This window comes from Serinus canaria, chromosome 4 (genome assembly GCF_022539315.1).
Source record: "Serinus canaria isolate serCan28SL12 chromosome 4, serCan2020, whole genome shotgun sequence".
Lineage (NCBI taxonomy): Eukaryota > Metazoa > Chordata > Aves > Passeriformes > Fringillidae > Serinus > Serinus canaria.
The window spans coordinates 35,497,634-35,512,683 of record NC_066317.1 but is presented as its reverse complement, the minus strand read 5'-3'; the positions used below and the strand labels follow the sequence as shown (position 1 = coordinate 35,512,683).

Genomic DNA, 15,050 nt, shown 5'->3' with positions numbered 1-15,050 from the left:
GCTGAGGCATCCATGCACTGCTCTGCACCAGCTCAGAGGGGCTGATTGCCACTATTGCTGTGCCTGATGCCTTGGAGGGGCTGCCTGGACCAGAGGCTAGGCAAGACTCAGAGAATCAAGTGGGTATTTATTGAAGGCCTTCAATACATACACCTTGGGCAGCCCAAGCCTCCAAGAGAGGCTACACCCAAGGTGGATGATGGTCAGGAGTTTTTCAGACAGATATAAGTTTGGTCCATTTACAGATCAGGGGTTAATCCCCCAATTATAGCTTCAGGTGATGAAGTCATATTCCCCCAGTTTGCTCCTCCCCAACTCACTTCTGTTTATACTTTTTGGGGCCTGAGGCTGAAAGGTGCCCTTGAATCTCAGGCCCAAAGGGATTGTTTTGCCTGACCAAAATGTGAAGACAATTAACTAACACTTCATATGGAGTTTAGAGTTATGCTCTATTGCAGTACAGGATTTGGAAAATATAAAGGCTAAAATCCTAAGGCATAGTGCTGATCTAACAGGATTGGGGGGACATGCAGAGGAGGATGTCCCTTTCAGCAGCAACATGCCATCAGGTTACTTCAGCAGAAACACCTCCTGCAACCTGAGTGAAAATGATGAAGTCTGGAGACTTCCACAACTTATGTTCCAGTATGTTTTGTATTCTTGTCAGCAATATTAAAAAAAATTAGCTTGAAAAAAAGCTACATGTAGTTGAAAAGGAAATGGTGTTTCTTGGAAATGAAGTTTCCAATATTGAAAATTTAGCAATTCTACCAAAGAACAATCTTTTGAAATCACTATCTTTTGATACTCTTATTATCCTTCCCCTCCACCTTTACAAAAGAAAAAGTTTTCTCAACCAAGTTTTATATATTCCCCTTTCCCACATACATTTAAAATTTCTTTTGTAAATCCTTGTGCATTAGGAAAACTTCAAGGTTACACAGATGTCAAACTAGAGAAAGAACAATTTTATCACATATGTTGTATAAAAGAACATGCCATGTAATAAATAGAGAATATATTATTTGATAGCTGTGATATAAATTTTTATAGGATAAAATCAACAGAGTTTTGAGGTCATACTGAAGTGGTACTAAGAGAATCTTTATACCACACCATGATTTATGCTGCAAATTCCAAGTATATGTTACAGAAGGACTGTCAAGAATGTTTTAAAGATTTAAAACCTGAAGTTATTTCCAGCTCTCCTGCCTATGAAGCCAAATGTTTTACTTATCAAATGTTCAACTATGTAAGGCTCACAGGGAGCTGTAAAAACCTGTCATATTGATTGTGTAAAGCTTTCCTGCAGTACAAGTCTCAGGACTTTGCAGTCCATTATCTGAAACCATGCCAGGGTTAGCAGCAAGTGCTGTTTCCCACAGGAAAGCTGAAATTTTCCTCCTTCCCATACTACAAAGCCTGCATGACAGTAGTGTAAAAAGTCCTGATACTTTTTCAGTCAAAAATATTGTTTGGCCAGCATTAAATTTTGTTCACCTAGAATGTGTATTTATGACATCTGTCAACAGCATTACAGCAATCTGGTTTTTATTCAAAAATGTATATCTTACCTTTCAAAATATTATAATCACCAATCTGGCTTTCCCCTGTTTGAGTTCCTCTCTCATGTCGAAGTGCATGATTAAAGCATGAATCAGTGTCTTTTAAAAACACAAGGACCTTAGGGGGAGGAGGAGGAGGAAAGCAGGTTTTTTCCTCCTCAACTCATGGGCAGCAGTCTGAGACCTAGAAAAATGGTATCAGAAGTGCTCCCTAGAGCAGCTGCCTCCTGCCTGTGTGTCCCCTGGGCTGTAATACTGCTAAGGTGAGCTCTCAGCTCCAACACTGGCAATGACTACTGCTTCAGTTTCCCCATGGCAAGCACCACGACACAGGTTAATAAAAATACTGCTGCCTGCCCATGCTCATTACTTCCCCTTTGGTTTTCTCAGGGGATGCTGCATCAGTTGGAAACACAGGGAACAAGAAAGAACATGTAAGTAAACACAAAAGCTAGACAAAGCCTTTAAATGCTACTAGGAACACTGGTATTTTTTACCTCACAGCCACCCTTTACAGGTGCACAGGCTACAAAAGCAGTTCCAGCTGAGATATTGGCCTCTATGCTTCAGAAAACAAGCAAGCTGGGGCCCAAATACACAACAAGTGCTGGAGTCCTATACACACAATGTAATCGTAGGAAGCTTTAGAAAATACAGTTTTATGACTTCTCATTGTTTCCTTCACACAGCTGGCATTCACAGAAGAAGAAACTGCTTCTATTGAGAATAGAAGAAAAACTGGGAAAAAACCCCAAAACCCTCATGTGTAACAGCCTGGCCTCATTGACACTGTGGTAGAAATCGCTGCAACATTTCTTGGACTCTAACATGAATTAATACAGAGGTCTCCATAGAAAATGGAGATAGAATCATTCCATTAGCTTGGCAATCTTCTTGTTACTGTTCTCTTTGTGCTCTGACAAAGAAAAAAAAAAACACCAGAGTAGAAATCAGCACATATCTCTGCACAGTTCTTCACAGTCAAACCCTGCTCTTTGCAGGAGAGATTAAGGAAAGAGCATCATTCAGCAAAAGTACTGTTCCCAACTGACTTTATATTAAGAATTATGACTAAAAGGCCATTTTCCAAGCACTGCAACTGTTCCTCCCTGTCAGACACAACATATGAAAGCTGTAACTCCCCTCTGATGAAACAGGATTTCTCGTAAGGAAGGTCAGGCAGGGGTTTTTAGGAGCCAGCCTTTAGAAGCGTTTGCAACTGCTGTGCCCTATTTTAATGTCATGCCACTGGAGAGGGTGGCAGCTAAGGAATAAGGACAGCCACTCGGAGTGTGAGCAAACATCCACCCAGCCCAGCACGTGTCACTCAGCAGCAGGCTCCAAGAGCATAGGGTGGTCTGCTGGGTGCAAAGGCAGACATGAAGTGTGCAGCCTGAAAGCAGGTGGGGAAGAAGAAAATCCTGTATCTGTGCTGTCAGCATGACTTTTCTTCTGGCTGGAAAAGCAAAAAGCTACCAGCAGCTCTGCTGTGATTAAGAGTGTTTGTATTTTGCAGCTCTCCTAACAACTGGAGAACTCTTCAGGTAGCTTGGCACGCTTTGCAGCCCATACTAGTTCATCCTTCTCTCTAAGGAGAAAGAAGAAGAGCAAGATTCTGCTCTCTTGGCCATTTTTCATCTAGAACATAAACTGAACTAATGAAATTAAGTTAATTATATTTACCAAGTAATAGCCTAAAGCAATTTGAAGAATTATTATGGTGAACCAGTGCAATTGCAGTGAGGTGTTCAGAGTAATTCCAGCCCATGCTTGCCTTACCAGCCACCCATACCTGAGAAAACTGCACCTTGAGCTTGCTTAATTGAATTTTCTGATTTAAGAAAGTTATCTGGAAAACTGAAGTGTGAGAAATAAAGAGCCAAGGGTCTGCTGGATCTTAGGTGCAGGCTAGCTGTGTCTGCTAACCATTCATTTATGAGCAGAAAGCAAAAAAGTTCTGCACTAAGAAAAAAAATCTTTAAAAATACTGCTTTTGTTTAACAAATGTCATATATTGGAAAAATAATACAAGTTCTATGCCAGACAAACTCAATCCATGAACTACATATACATAGCACAGAGTCAGCTACAAGTCATGTGAAACCCAAATACTGAGACCTATCATTAGTAAAAAATCTGGTAAGTATTCTAGCCACAATCAGTGTCACAGTTACTTTATACAGCTAAGTCAGTCCTTGAACAGCTCTGAAGGAAAGCTATGATCCTAGCTGAAAAGCTAAAACACAGCATATGTCTGCTGACTGAATTATTAAAATTACATCCCTTAGGAGAGAAGATATTTTTGGTTTATAGCATGTGTGTATATCTAAGCCAAATTCTCAACAGCTGTTAAAGGATACAGAAGACTATAATTTAGCATTCAGTATCTTTATTAGACTAAGTCAAATGTAGTCAGGTTTATAATACAGGTAACTTGCCCTCTCCTGTGAAAACAAACAAAATGATACCTACCTATCTACAGGAATGATGCAAAAAAATAACACAAAATAGCTATTTTTAATAGTGGTTTATACTCAAAAAAGGCTACCTCAGCTATGTGATGAGATAATTTTTAAAATTTGTAGTGAATACACCCATAGGAAACAGCTCTGGAACTGGAAGAAGCCCAGATAATTTAATAAAAAGGAGAGTTTCAGAACTTCAAAATCTGTTTGTTATGCCACTACACAATTCATGTGAAAAAAAAGATGAGGGTATCCTGTGCCACTGACCAAACTTGCCTTTGCTCACAGCCATCACCAACAGTGTCTGGAAGAGACTGCCATCCCACATAGTCAAAATCACATATTTTTATTTATGTGCCTCCTCTTTTTCTCTGTCAATATCTCTTCAAGAACCATGCTGTATCAAAATCTTAGCTGCTCAGAGCAGCTTTGATGCACTATTTTGAAATTTGTTTGAAGTTGAAAAACAGTCTGTTTTCCCCTTCTCAATCAGCTTATATCTCTAGGAGACCACTTTCAGCTCCTCTCTGAATGCAGCCTTGTATGGCATTAATGCTGACAATACCATCATGAAAGATAAAAACCAAAACAGTGCATGCTTACATTTATAAGACAAGTGCAAGTACATGCATCCTGACAATAAACCAAGATCAGAATGTAAATTACAAAGGAAGAAGAAAATCTCTGGACTTACATTGGCAGAAGAGTAAGGCAGAAACGAAAACATATTCAAATTCTTAAAAGCTTCCTCCCCTCACTAAGAAACAATAAGCAGCATAATGTGATGTTTAATTAAAAAAGGAGGTTAGAGATTAAGAAGATATTGAAAATTAATCTGAATAATTTGATAGCCTAGGTAGGTTTTTATCATAGTTAAAAAAGAGACATCTGCATTCCTTTATGCAGTAGAGAAACCTGTAATTCCTAACAGGCTTAACCCCTTTGATACCCTTCAAACTACTTGTTTTCACAAGAGCTAAGAGATACTAGCTATGCCAGCTTTCTTCTGCATTGTACCCAAAACTGTGGTAGAGATCTCAAAGCACTGTGAGGAAGCAATCTTTTCTCCCATCAGTCAACTCAAACCATGGCAGGTAATAAATCAAAAGAAAACTATTTCAGGAAAGTAAAAAAAAAAATCCTTTTCTATAAGGACTGTGTTAATATTCCAAATGTACCTTTGTTGCTAAAATCATCAATCAGAACAATTTCTGCCAAGTACTTTCTTGGTGTTCTCTTGATGACACTGTGGACTGTCCTCATGAGCGTGGACCACCCTTCATTGTGGAAGACGATGACAACGCTGGAGGTGAGCAGGTTGTCATCATAATGCCAGTACTTGCATCTGCAAAAAGAGTTGATTTGATTAGTTTTCACACTGTCTTTTACAGAACTGCTGAACAGCATCCTTGTGCAAATTAAATCTTCACTGACAGCTATCCTTAAGATTTAAGAGAGACAGGATATAAAAGATAATAGAGCTTAAGTGCATCACAGATACAAAGACAAATAATAAAAAAAAGAAAAGTAGACTGTCAAGCACAAGCTTCAGCCTTGGTCCATTTTTAGAGGGCTCCTTCCTTGGAAGATATGACACATAGGGGATAAAAAATACAAGAAAAGAGAGAGATTAAAAAAAACAAACAAAAATAGTGCAGACGACTCAGGCCTTTTTTCCTGAGGGGTCAGAGATGATTTAGAAACAAAAAATTTGAGTACTTCCAATACCTTCCACAATTTCCAATACTTCTAAACCACATTTATCAACAATGGATTTAATTTGCAATTGTAATGCCCATTTCCCCAACTGTACCCCTAAGTGAGCCTATTCACTCCCTACAACCAGTCCAAGTATTTCCTTAACTGGAAGTTTCCCTACCTGATCACTAGCCCCTTTTCCAACTATAATAATATAGTTCCTATCACCAAACATAGAGACATGGCACTTTTAATTTCAATGGGAAAAATCCTTCCTTTTTTCATCTTTCAGCAAATAAAGTCTCAGCTAGAGAGATTCTGACTTTTCCAGGATAGCTAACATGTATTAGGAAATTATAAGTGAAAAATAAATCTTCTAAACACACAGATGCACAAATCTCCCTAGTTATAGTTCTTTTTGTACAATAAAAAGCTTAAATGCACAGAAACATTGCTGCTTTTGAAAAGAATTACCTTAATCATCAGAGTTCACTGGAGTTTCTGAAACTACATTCAGTTACACATGGAAAGAACTCACATAACAGATCCATGGGTAATAAAGAGTTTCTCTACTGAAGGATGCATTTCACTTCTCAATGCATCAATATGCATTTCTCACCTCCCAGAAAATAAAAAAAACATTGCTAGAAATATACTAATAATTTTGTTTCTGTGGAAGAAAAAAATTACAGAATCAATCAAAACAGACTACGACAAAATTTTATCTAACAAGGCATATTGTTTCTTAGCTGCGCTGTAAACAACCTCTGAAATAGCACAATCTCTAAAAGTACAAACTGCTGACTCAAATCCCTCAGCTCAGTAGTTTTTATGCCTGGAGTAGCTGCAGCTAATCACAGTTACCAATAAAGAAGTGCTAGACTGGCTGTTTAAAAGGTTCAGGCCATGGATGCCTTCCTTCCAGAGATCCCTCTCAAGGATTCCAGCTGATTACAGGTTGCAGTACTAACACTTGTAGCACAAGCATTTAAGCTGTCAGCAACTTCCTTAGCATCTGCAGAGATAAAATAGATACCCTCCCTAGGTGTGTTAAGTAAGCTGTGTAAAAGGAAGATTGAATATGTTTAATAACAGATTTATTACAGAACGGTGTTGCTCCACACATATATTCTCAGTATTAATTTTGGTGAGAAGGTGGGAAACAGGGTGTTATACTTTCAAAAAAACCAGCACAGCAGCTGAATGCCATTCAAGAGCTCCATGTAAATGCAGCAGAATTGCACTTTTGTCTCAAAGGAGAAGGCAGGAGCCAATGCAGCTTGCACTGTGCTCCTGACCTGCACCGGCTGAGGTTTAGCTGGGAAACTCTGTTGCTTATTTCTGAATAAAAAGAGAGGGACAGCTACAATGTTTCAGCCTGACTTCAAGGACAAAAACAAAGAAAACCTTGAAAAAGAACATTAATCTTTCGGTTGATTATTTCTTCCACTTCCACAAAAGTTTAATACAGTTTTGAAACACAAACCCAGAGGTCTAGACAGGCTTTTTGCTACATAGCCAACTTCAATCTCCTCAAATCAGGTGTTGCTAAATGTGCCATTTGCAAGCAGTGAAGCACTACATTTATATCTCTTGTAACATCACGCTTCCAGCTTTTTCCAGACACTTTATTTCACTTATTAGACACAGACCGACTCACCAAGCCCATAAACTCTGACAGACTGCAGTAATTCCTGTGCACAACCTTCTTTCTCATCTGGAATTGAGAATTAGAGGTTGGAAACAAAATAGTTGTTTTAGATATGTGCAATTAATAAATGTTTTAATCTCTGCAGCTGTTTTTTTCAAGAGATGTGAATGTTGCTGAGGTGTTTGAGTGACAAAAGCCAATAGCCTAATTTCCTTCATCTCTTCAGGGAAGGAAGCAGGCAAAGCTTTCCTCCGTGGAGCCTTTCCTCAGTGGAGCAGCACTGACATCCAGTGGTTGGCAAACCACACACCAACAAACGACAAATGCACCTTCCTTCCGTTTGAAGCTGGATTTTACAGTACGGGTTTCCCTGAAGATTTTAGGCACCAAAAAAGGAAATAAATATGCCTGAATTTCCAGGACCACTCTTTATTTTTAAAAGAGAGAGTATTGTAGATATGAATGTTTAGGCAAAAGCTCCAAGCTATTGAAAACTGGCACAAGCAGATTCAAAGTACAGAAGGGTCTGTGACAAAGAGGATTTAAATGTTCCAACCTCTAGCTTCATCCCCTGGGTGTCTCATCCCCTGCCCACATCCTAGCACAGTGCCCTTTCAGGTATAGCCTGCAGGCCAGCTGTGGCAATACACTGTGAACCAAATTAGTAACCAAAATCACTTTAAAAAGGTGAATTCTTATTGATGGAGCTGAGAGGATGGCACATTGCAGCAGATATGCAGGAATGACAAGGCAGCATCCTTAAGCCAGGCTTGCCTCTAGACACTTCACATCACCTTTCCTGGGCCCTGTAAAGAGTTACTGCACAGGGAAAGAGGAACAAGCATGCACAGATGTACAAAGGGCTTCCCTGAGCAGTGCTGCAGGGAAGAGCTGCTCTGTTTGTGTGCCCTTTCCTTGAGGAACTCATGGGTGAAAGGAAACAACACCTTCAGATCAGTCCACGAATAAAAAGTTTCCATTCCGCAATCAGCGCTGGCACTGCTGGGGAAAAACAGGACTGACTCACCAGTGAAGCAGGAGAGAGCCCTTCAGAAGGCACAGCTGTGATCTAATTGAGACACGGTGAGTAATGTGTTTTCTGTCTATTAGCCTGCATACTTAGGATGTGAATTAGTTCCACTCCCTCTCCAGCCTTGGAGGGAACAGCTCTGCTGGAGCCTGTGCCACACCAAGGTCCCTTATCCCTCAGTCACAAACTGCAGCCAGGGCAGGGCAGGAGTGCCTACACAGGAGACCCTCTGCACAAGAAGCTGAGCATCTGGGCTGCAGTGCTCCTTGGCTTGAGGAAATTTCTGCTCTTACAGCTTTGTACTCTGTTCACTGGCTTGCTCTTAGGATGTCCTGGGGCTCCACAGTTGTGATTGTGGGTACATGGTCCAAGGCTGGGATGGCCATACAGGCTCCCTGTTAGCTACCACTGAAAATGCAGATATAGACTCAAATTTCCTCAGGCTTAAAAAAAGCCAGAGGTGGAATCTGCTTTACCTGGAAGAGTAATCTAACCACTAACAAAAATGCAACAGCTGAAAAAGGAGAGCACCTTGACAGCAATTGAAGGGTGAGCCCCATCAGAGAGATACTTAGAGGGCAATTTAAGATTTTGAGCCAAGGTGTTTCTCCTGCCATGCTGAAGCCCTGACTGTGCCAGCATATCAGCACCTAAGCTTCAGAAGAAGTAAGAGTATCATGACTGTGTATCATCACTCTCCATCCTGATACTATTTTTCTCGTGTCAGCTCTCTAACTTGCACCTGCACATACCAAGGACTCCTCAGTACCCTCTGGATTTTAAAGCACTGTACTTGTCTGCTAAGAGCAAAATGTACCAGCACAGATTCTTCCAAGAGGGCAGGCAGCTGCCATCACATTCCTGTATTCACTCCAGTAGCCAAAGAAGCTCCTGAGAAGCTAATCAGCTGTTGCAAGATGAAGGACCTGATCAGTACAAGCTGAACGTCTCAATTTATTATTTATCCCGAAATCATAACCAACATTAAAAAATGGAATTTCTCTTCTCCATTAACATAGAACTGTTCATAATTTAAAATCATATTTTAAATTTTATTTCACCTTTACAGAGGTATAAAATTCACAGTTGTATTATCACCTATTATAACTGCTTTATAGGACATGCATTTTTCTCAACTTTTCGAAAGAGTCCGGCACAAACAAATCCCAAAAATAAGTTAGGATAAGTGCTTTCATTTTCAGTTTCCTTTTCTAGTAAGTCCTGTTCTTATCTTACAAGGAGTCAGGCATCCAGCTGACAGCATGATGTTTACATACTTTTAATACTGAATTCAGGGCTCCTTGCTATTTTAGATCCCAAATTTATTATGACTACTGTAGTGAACTGAACCTAACCCCGAGGAAGATGGATGGGAATTTTTTTTCAGAAAACACCTTCAACTGTTTGCTCATCTGTATGGTTGACATCTCCAAGGTCATAGCTGAGACTGGCTGCTTAACACCTGCAAGTCAGAGGGATCATTGCCTAAGTCTAGAGCAGACAGGATAGACAGAAACAGATCATAGAATTTCTTTGTCAGGATACAAATAAGTAAATCTAATGCTAATACTGGATTTGTTACCTACAAAGCCTTGTGGGGCATTTGTGTGCATCAGCAACATCAAAATGAGATTATAGCAGTGGACTTACAAAACAGGGCTTCTGGAAAAGAAGCAAACAAACAATGCAAGAAGGACAAATTGATCAGCTGAATAATTTTTTTCCCTTCAGCAGACAGCAGTAAAACCTCTATTACACTACTAAACAGCTTAACCTATGCTGAAACAGCATTTGCTATTTTTAAAATAGCTATGAGCTTTGCCCATTTCCATTCCTGAAGTAACATGTGAGGCTATGTGACTACATTTTACTATTAGTGCCCTTGGAATCAAAAGCTGTATCAGTTTTTGATTCCAAGGACATCAAAAGCTGATACAAGGGCTTGATTCTCTGAAAGCATCAAGATCCAAATCCAGGGCAAGGTTTGCATAGAAACCCAACATCAGGGATAACAAGAGAATGAAAGGAATCACCTTTGCAATTTTTCTAATCACAAGATTCTTGCCCATACTATCACTTATCCAGCACTGAAAAACTGAAGCAATAAACAGCACAGGGCAGGAAAGCTGGGGTACCTAGGTGGCTAAAATGAAATCTTTTCCTTAGGGAAGGGGAAACTCCCATAGAAGAAGATGGAGCAAAAGCCCTCTGCTTTCCTGTTTTGGTTTAAAATGAAGAAGACCTCACAGCTCTCGAGGCCTTCTGCACTCTGGTGACACACTGTGGGTATTGCAGGAAGGCTGTGTTCAATTCTGGGTTTATCAAAGTTTTACACGCTTTCCCCAATGTAATAAACAGCTAGAAGGGAACTTGAGGCAGTGAGCTCAGTCTCACAGAAATACTGTATTTCCACCATGCCTTGCTCACCAGATATTGAACCCTGAAGTTCCTACCCATGCTCATCTGCACTGCATTATAACTTGTACCATGCATATTTATTTGAATGCTCTAGCACAGTACAGTCTGGTTAACAGGAACAAGACAGAGCATAAGAAGTGCATTTCATTTTTTAGTTTCACATTCAGGTTACAACTCATTTGACAAAATGATTCCTCCACGTGCCCCAGAATTTCTATGCTGCAGGTTGGCACCTGCAGAGTTACACAAACAGCTGCAGGAAATCGCTCCCCTCTCCTCTGCCCTTCCACTGAAGTCAAGGTTTAACTCAGAATTTAAATATACTCCAGGTGCTGTGCTATATATATATGTTTTTGTTGAGTAAGAGGTCATGCTCAGAGCTTGGTCATCTCATTTCAGATGCACACACAGAGAGGTAAGTAAATCCAACTACAGATAACACACCTGGTGCCTCTGTCAACCTCTTTGTACTCTTTGGGTGAATTATTTCTCCCTCAAAACTTAACATTTCAAATGCTAGCAGCCAACACTAAAGAGACAAAGGATCCATTTTCTCTGTAGTTTTCATTACCGGAACCTGAAATGTTAACAGAAAATGCTGGGTTTTGCTTTAAGGCGAATGCCTGGAATTTAAAAGTTCCTGACCACATGAGATGCTCTCACAATACATGCCTAATTACAATTTAAACACCATTTTTTTTCTCCCTTCAGGAGTCTTGCCAGCAGTAAGGCAGCTGATAACCTGCAGTGGAAAGCCAGCCTTCCTGATTTAGTGTGACCACTATAATTCACCTGATTCTCGACTCCAGCTCTCACTGAGGTGCACAAAAATTTATGTGCACATTATAGAACTAGTTTTCTTTGTTACAGAACAGTTCCAGTGTATTATGTGGCATTGGAATAAAAGATTTTCCCAGGGTACCATGTGAAATTAAACCAAATCCCTAATGTTTCATTTCCAATGATATAGATACCAAAAGTAATTACTGAAATCCTTTTTCTTGTAACAGTATCAAATATGTAATTTGTAAAGTGCTTTAATTAAGGAACTAATCACATTCCTGAAGAAAGCAGGCTCCACTCCAGAGCCTTTGTAGTCAATCTTCTCAGCTACAACAAGATTGACTGGACAAGTAACTACTTACTGTAAGGGAACATATTAAATTCATGTTATTTGCCCAGAGTAATAAGACTGTCTATTTCTAATGAGGAGCTAAGACTCATCTGCCTTACCTCATACTGAGTAATTAGTTACAGCTAAAGATTTTGGGTTTTTTTTTACTCCAATCTAGCACTAACAATTTTCTATACAATTCAATATTTTGGACCATATTTGGTCCAAGTTGGCACTATCAAACTATGATAGAAAAAATACCTTTACTAACAGCTCTGCCTTACTATCACACAGCTCTGCATGTATGTATTCTTACTGAAGTTAGAAGTCTATTTTTGGCAAGAATTCCCTCCTTTTCTTATGCTAAAAATAATTGAAAAATAAAACAAACACCCTTCAAAACTACATGTGCAATTTTAAAAAACAAGCCAATTCTCATTCCCTTTTGCTTTATAAAATGAGCTGCAAAAACAGTTGTCCAAAAATACCTTTCTGTATGTGCACAACATTGTACTCAAGCAATGGAGAGTTACCTATTCAGGTTTTTCAACAAAAGCTCATTGCCAGTTGTTCTGTTTGAAGTCAAAGGTGACCTGTGGCAACAGATCCAATTATTCAAGTACAAATCTGTGTGGCTCAGGGGCTATGCCCTGTAACAGCAACAATGTCCTTATAAAGGAAAACTCAAACTGGATAATTCACAGAAGGAAAAAACACTTTAAAATATTTATTCTGCCACAATCATATTGACAGATGTGTGTGGGTGATGCAGCTGAAATTCTAGTTCACGCTGATGAGTAGACAGCAGCTATTTATTGTCATACTGAAAAAAAATATCCAGAAGGAGAATAATTTGTCTCATGCCATAAACATTAATGATGTTTCCTCTCCCAGTCAAATTATTCCAGATAAAATTCCTTCAACACTTGTCCAAGGAAGCTGTCAAAAAAAAAAAATCTAGCTCAAATAAAGTCATAAGACTAAAACCTTCTGGGTCAGTAAGAGTAATTTGTAATCAAATCTTCCATGGGTTGGATAACAACAGCATATCAAGCCTGAGCAAAGCATGTTGAGCTCTAATCCTTTCTTTCAGCCAGCACAGTTAATTACCCTGGCATGAAATCTGATCAGCACTACAAACATCCCTGGCTTAAGGGCTCTACAGTAGTGCAAGTTTGTTAAGAGGAGAAACAGGAGTTTGACAGTGCATCATTTAAAATACACTGTAAGAAAATGCCTCTTGACTTCAAAAGTGCAATAAGCATGTCTGCAACCCAGCAAAATACAGGAATGGAAATGGCAGGTGTGGACTGGAGTGTTCTACTGTGAAAGTGGACTTCAAAAAGGAAAACCTACATTGAGTCTTAGTGCTTTTGAGCTAGAAGCATAAAAAGACGATACTGCAACTAATGCGTCCTAGATAAGTATTTTTTTGAAATAATGAATACAGATTCCTTGGAACACCTTGTACTGTTTTGGTCTTGTGTAACCAGGTGTAGCTCCTGTGAGCCATACACTAAACAGCCTCTTGTCACAGCTCCACATCTGTGGTCATCAGTGGTTTTGTCCATCAGGCAGCTTTCTCTCCCCTTTTGATTCTTCCATGCAATATTTATATGTCTCCTTATATCTGCCATAAGAAGGTAATGATTTTGGGTGCTACAACTTTGTCAAAAAGGGCCTAGGAGTGGCATCCTTGAGGATAACCTCCCCAAAACAGAGGAGCCATCCATTCCCACATGCAGGAAGTCCAACAGGAGTGGCAGAAAACCCTCCTGGCTGCACCAAGAACTCCAAAAGGTAGACTAGGGAAGGTAGAGGCATGGACTGGCTCTCTAGAAGGAGTACAGAAATATTGCCTGAGCCCATGGAGAGAGCATTAAAGGCAAAGCCTTGGACAGCTGAAATCTGTAAGATGGAAAGGGCAATGAGAAGAGTTGTAGGCTAAAGAAAGACTAAAGAAAACATGAGTTCAACTGTAAAAGAGATACAAATTTGTGTCAAAGGACACATAAAAGACCGAGACACTCAACATCTGATTTCCTTGATTGTTTACTTGCAAGGTTTGCTGCCACACCTCCCAAGTCCCTGAGTCTAGGGGCAGCCTGCAGAAGAGGAAGAATACCCACCACAGAGGTGAGTCAGGGACCAATTCCCTGGACATATCCCAGCAAATGGGATACACACAGCACAAGTCCATGGGACTGGATGGATGGTACCAGAGGGCATGGAAGAAGTTTCTGATGTCATTGTGAGATCATGCTTTACCATATTTACAAGGTCCTGGAGCTCAACAGTGGTTCCTGAGGACTGACCAAAACAAACTCTTGCCCACCTTCAAGAAGCAGGATCCAGGAAAGGATGACCTCGACTTCATTAGCACCAGGTGAAATTTCTGGAACTGATTAACTTTAGTTAACTTTAGTCCATGAAGGACTGCTTTCTGCTAGAATAAATCAGAGCCAGTTTACTAGGGTCTAGATGGGCCAGGGATTGTTTAGCATAAGGGCAAGGGGAAGCCATCAATAGAACCACACAGAAGTATTGAATGTCCAAGAAAGACTCAGCACCTGTGTGTGGAAGGATCATGACGTGTATGGAAGAATCAGAGCACCTGACAGGACAGAAGACACAGCAGAAGTCTGAAAAAAGGAACTGTGAAGAAAGGAAAGACACCATGATTAAAAAACAGATGCTGTTAGCAGTAAGACATACATTCTTCAAATACACAGGATGGTGTCCAAACAAGAGAAACAGAAATGAGTCCTAATTCAAGCTAACTGCATGTAAATAAAGAGGTAGAGTAAAAACAAAAACAAAGAAACCACCCAACCCCCCAAAACCCAAGTTGGAGAAATAGCTTACTGAAGTATGAAAGCTGCTATTGAAATATTTTTTTCAAACACCAGAAGTAGGATGCCTGCCAGAAAGTCTGTTGAGCTGATACATGACCAAAATGAAAAGAGACCACTTCAGAAGCAGGAAATCTAAATTAAGTACTTCCATTGAACTCTCAGCAGTGCCCAACACCAGATACCCTGAGAAGAGAATGAAATAAAGGGCAAGATGACATGATACTTCTTATTAAATAGTCCTATCTTCAGATAAT

At 39.9% G+C, this 15,050-nt stretch overlaps 1 protein-coding gene across 2 annotated transcripts in view; it reads right to left on the bottom strand.

The window, feature by feature from the left end:
* Positions 1-15,050, bottom strand: part of GALNT7 (polypeptide N-acetylgalactosaminyltransferase 7) — a 70,638-nt gene that overhangs the window by 19,616 nt on the left and 35,972 nt on the right. For both annotated transcript variants that reach the window (XM_018926633.3, XM_009101150.4), the window contains exon 3: positions 5,209-5,375. In XM_018926633.3, the coding sequence (XP_018782178.1) occupies positions 5,209-5,375 (167 nt within the window). The remainder of the gene's footprint in view (positions 1-5,208; positions 5,376-15,050) is intronic.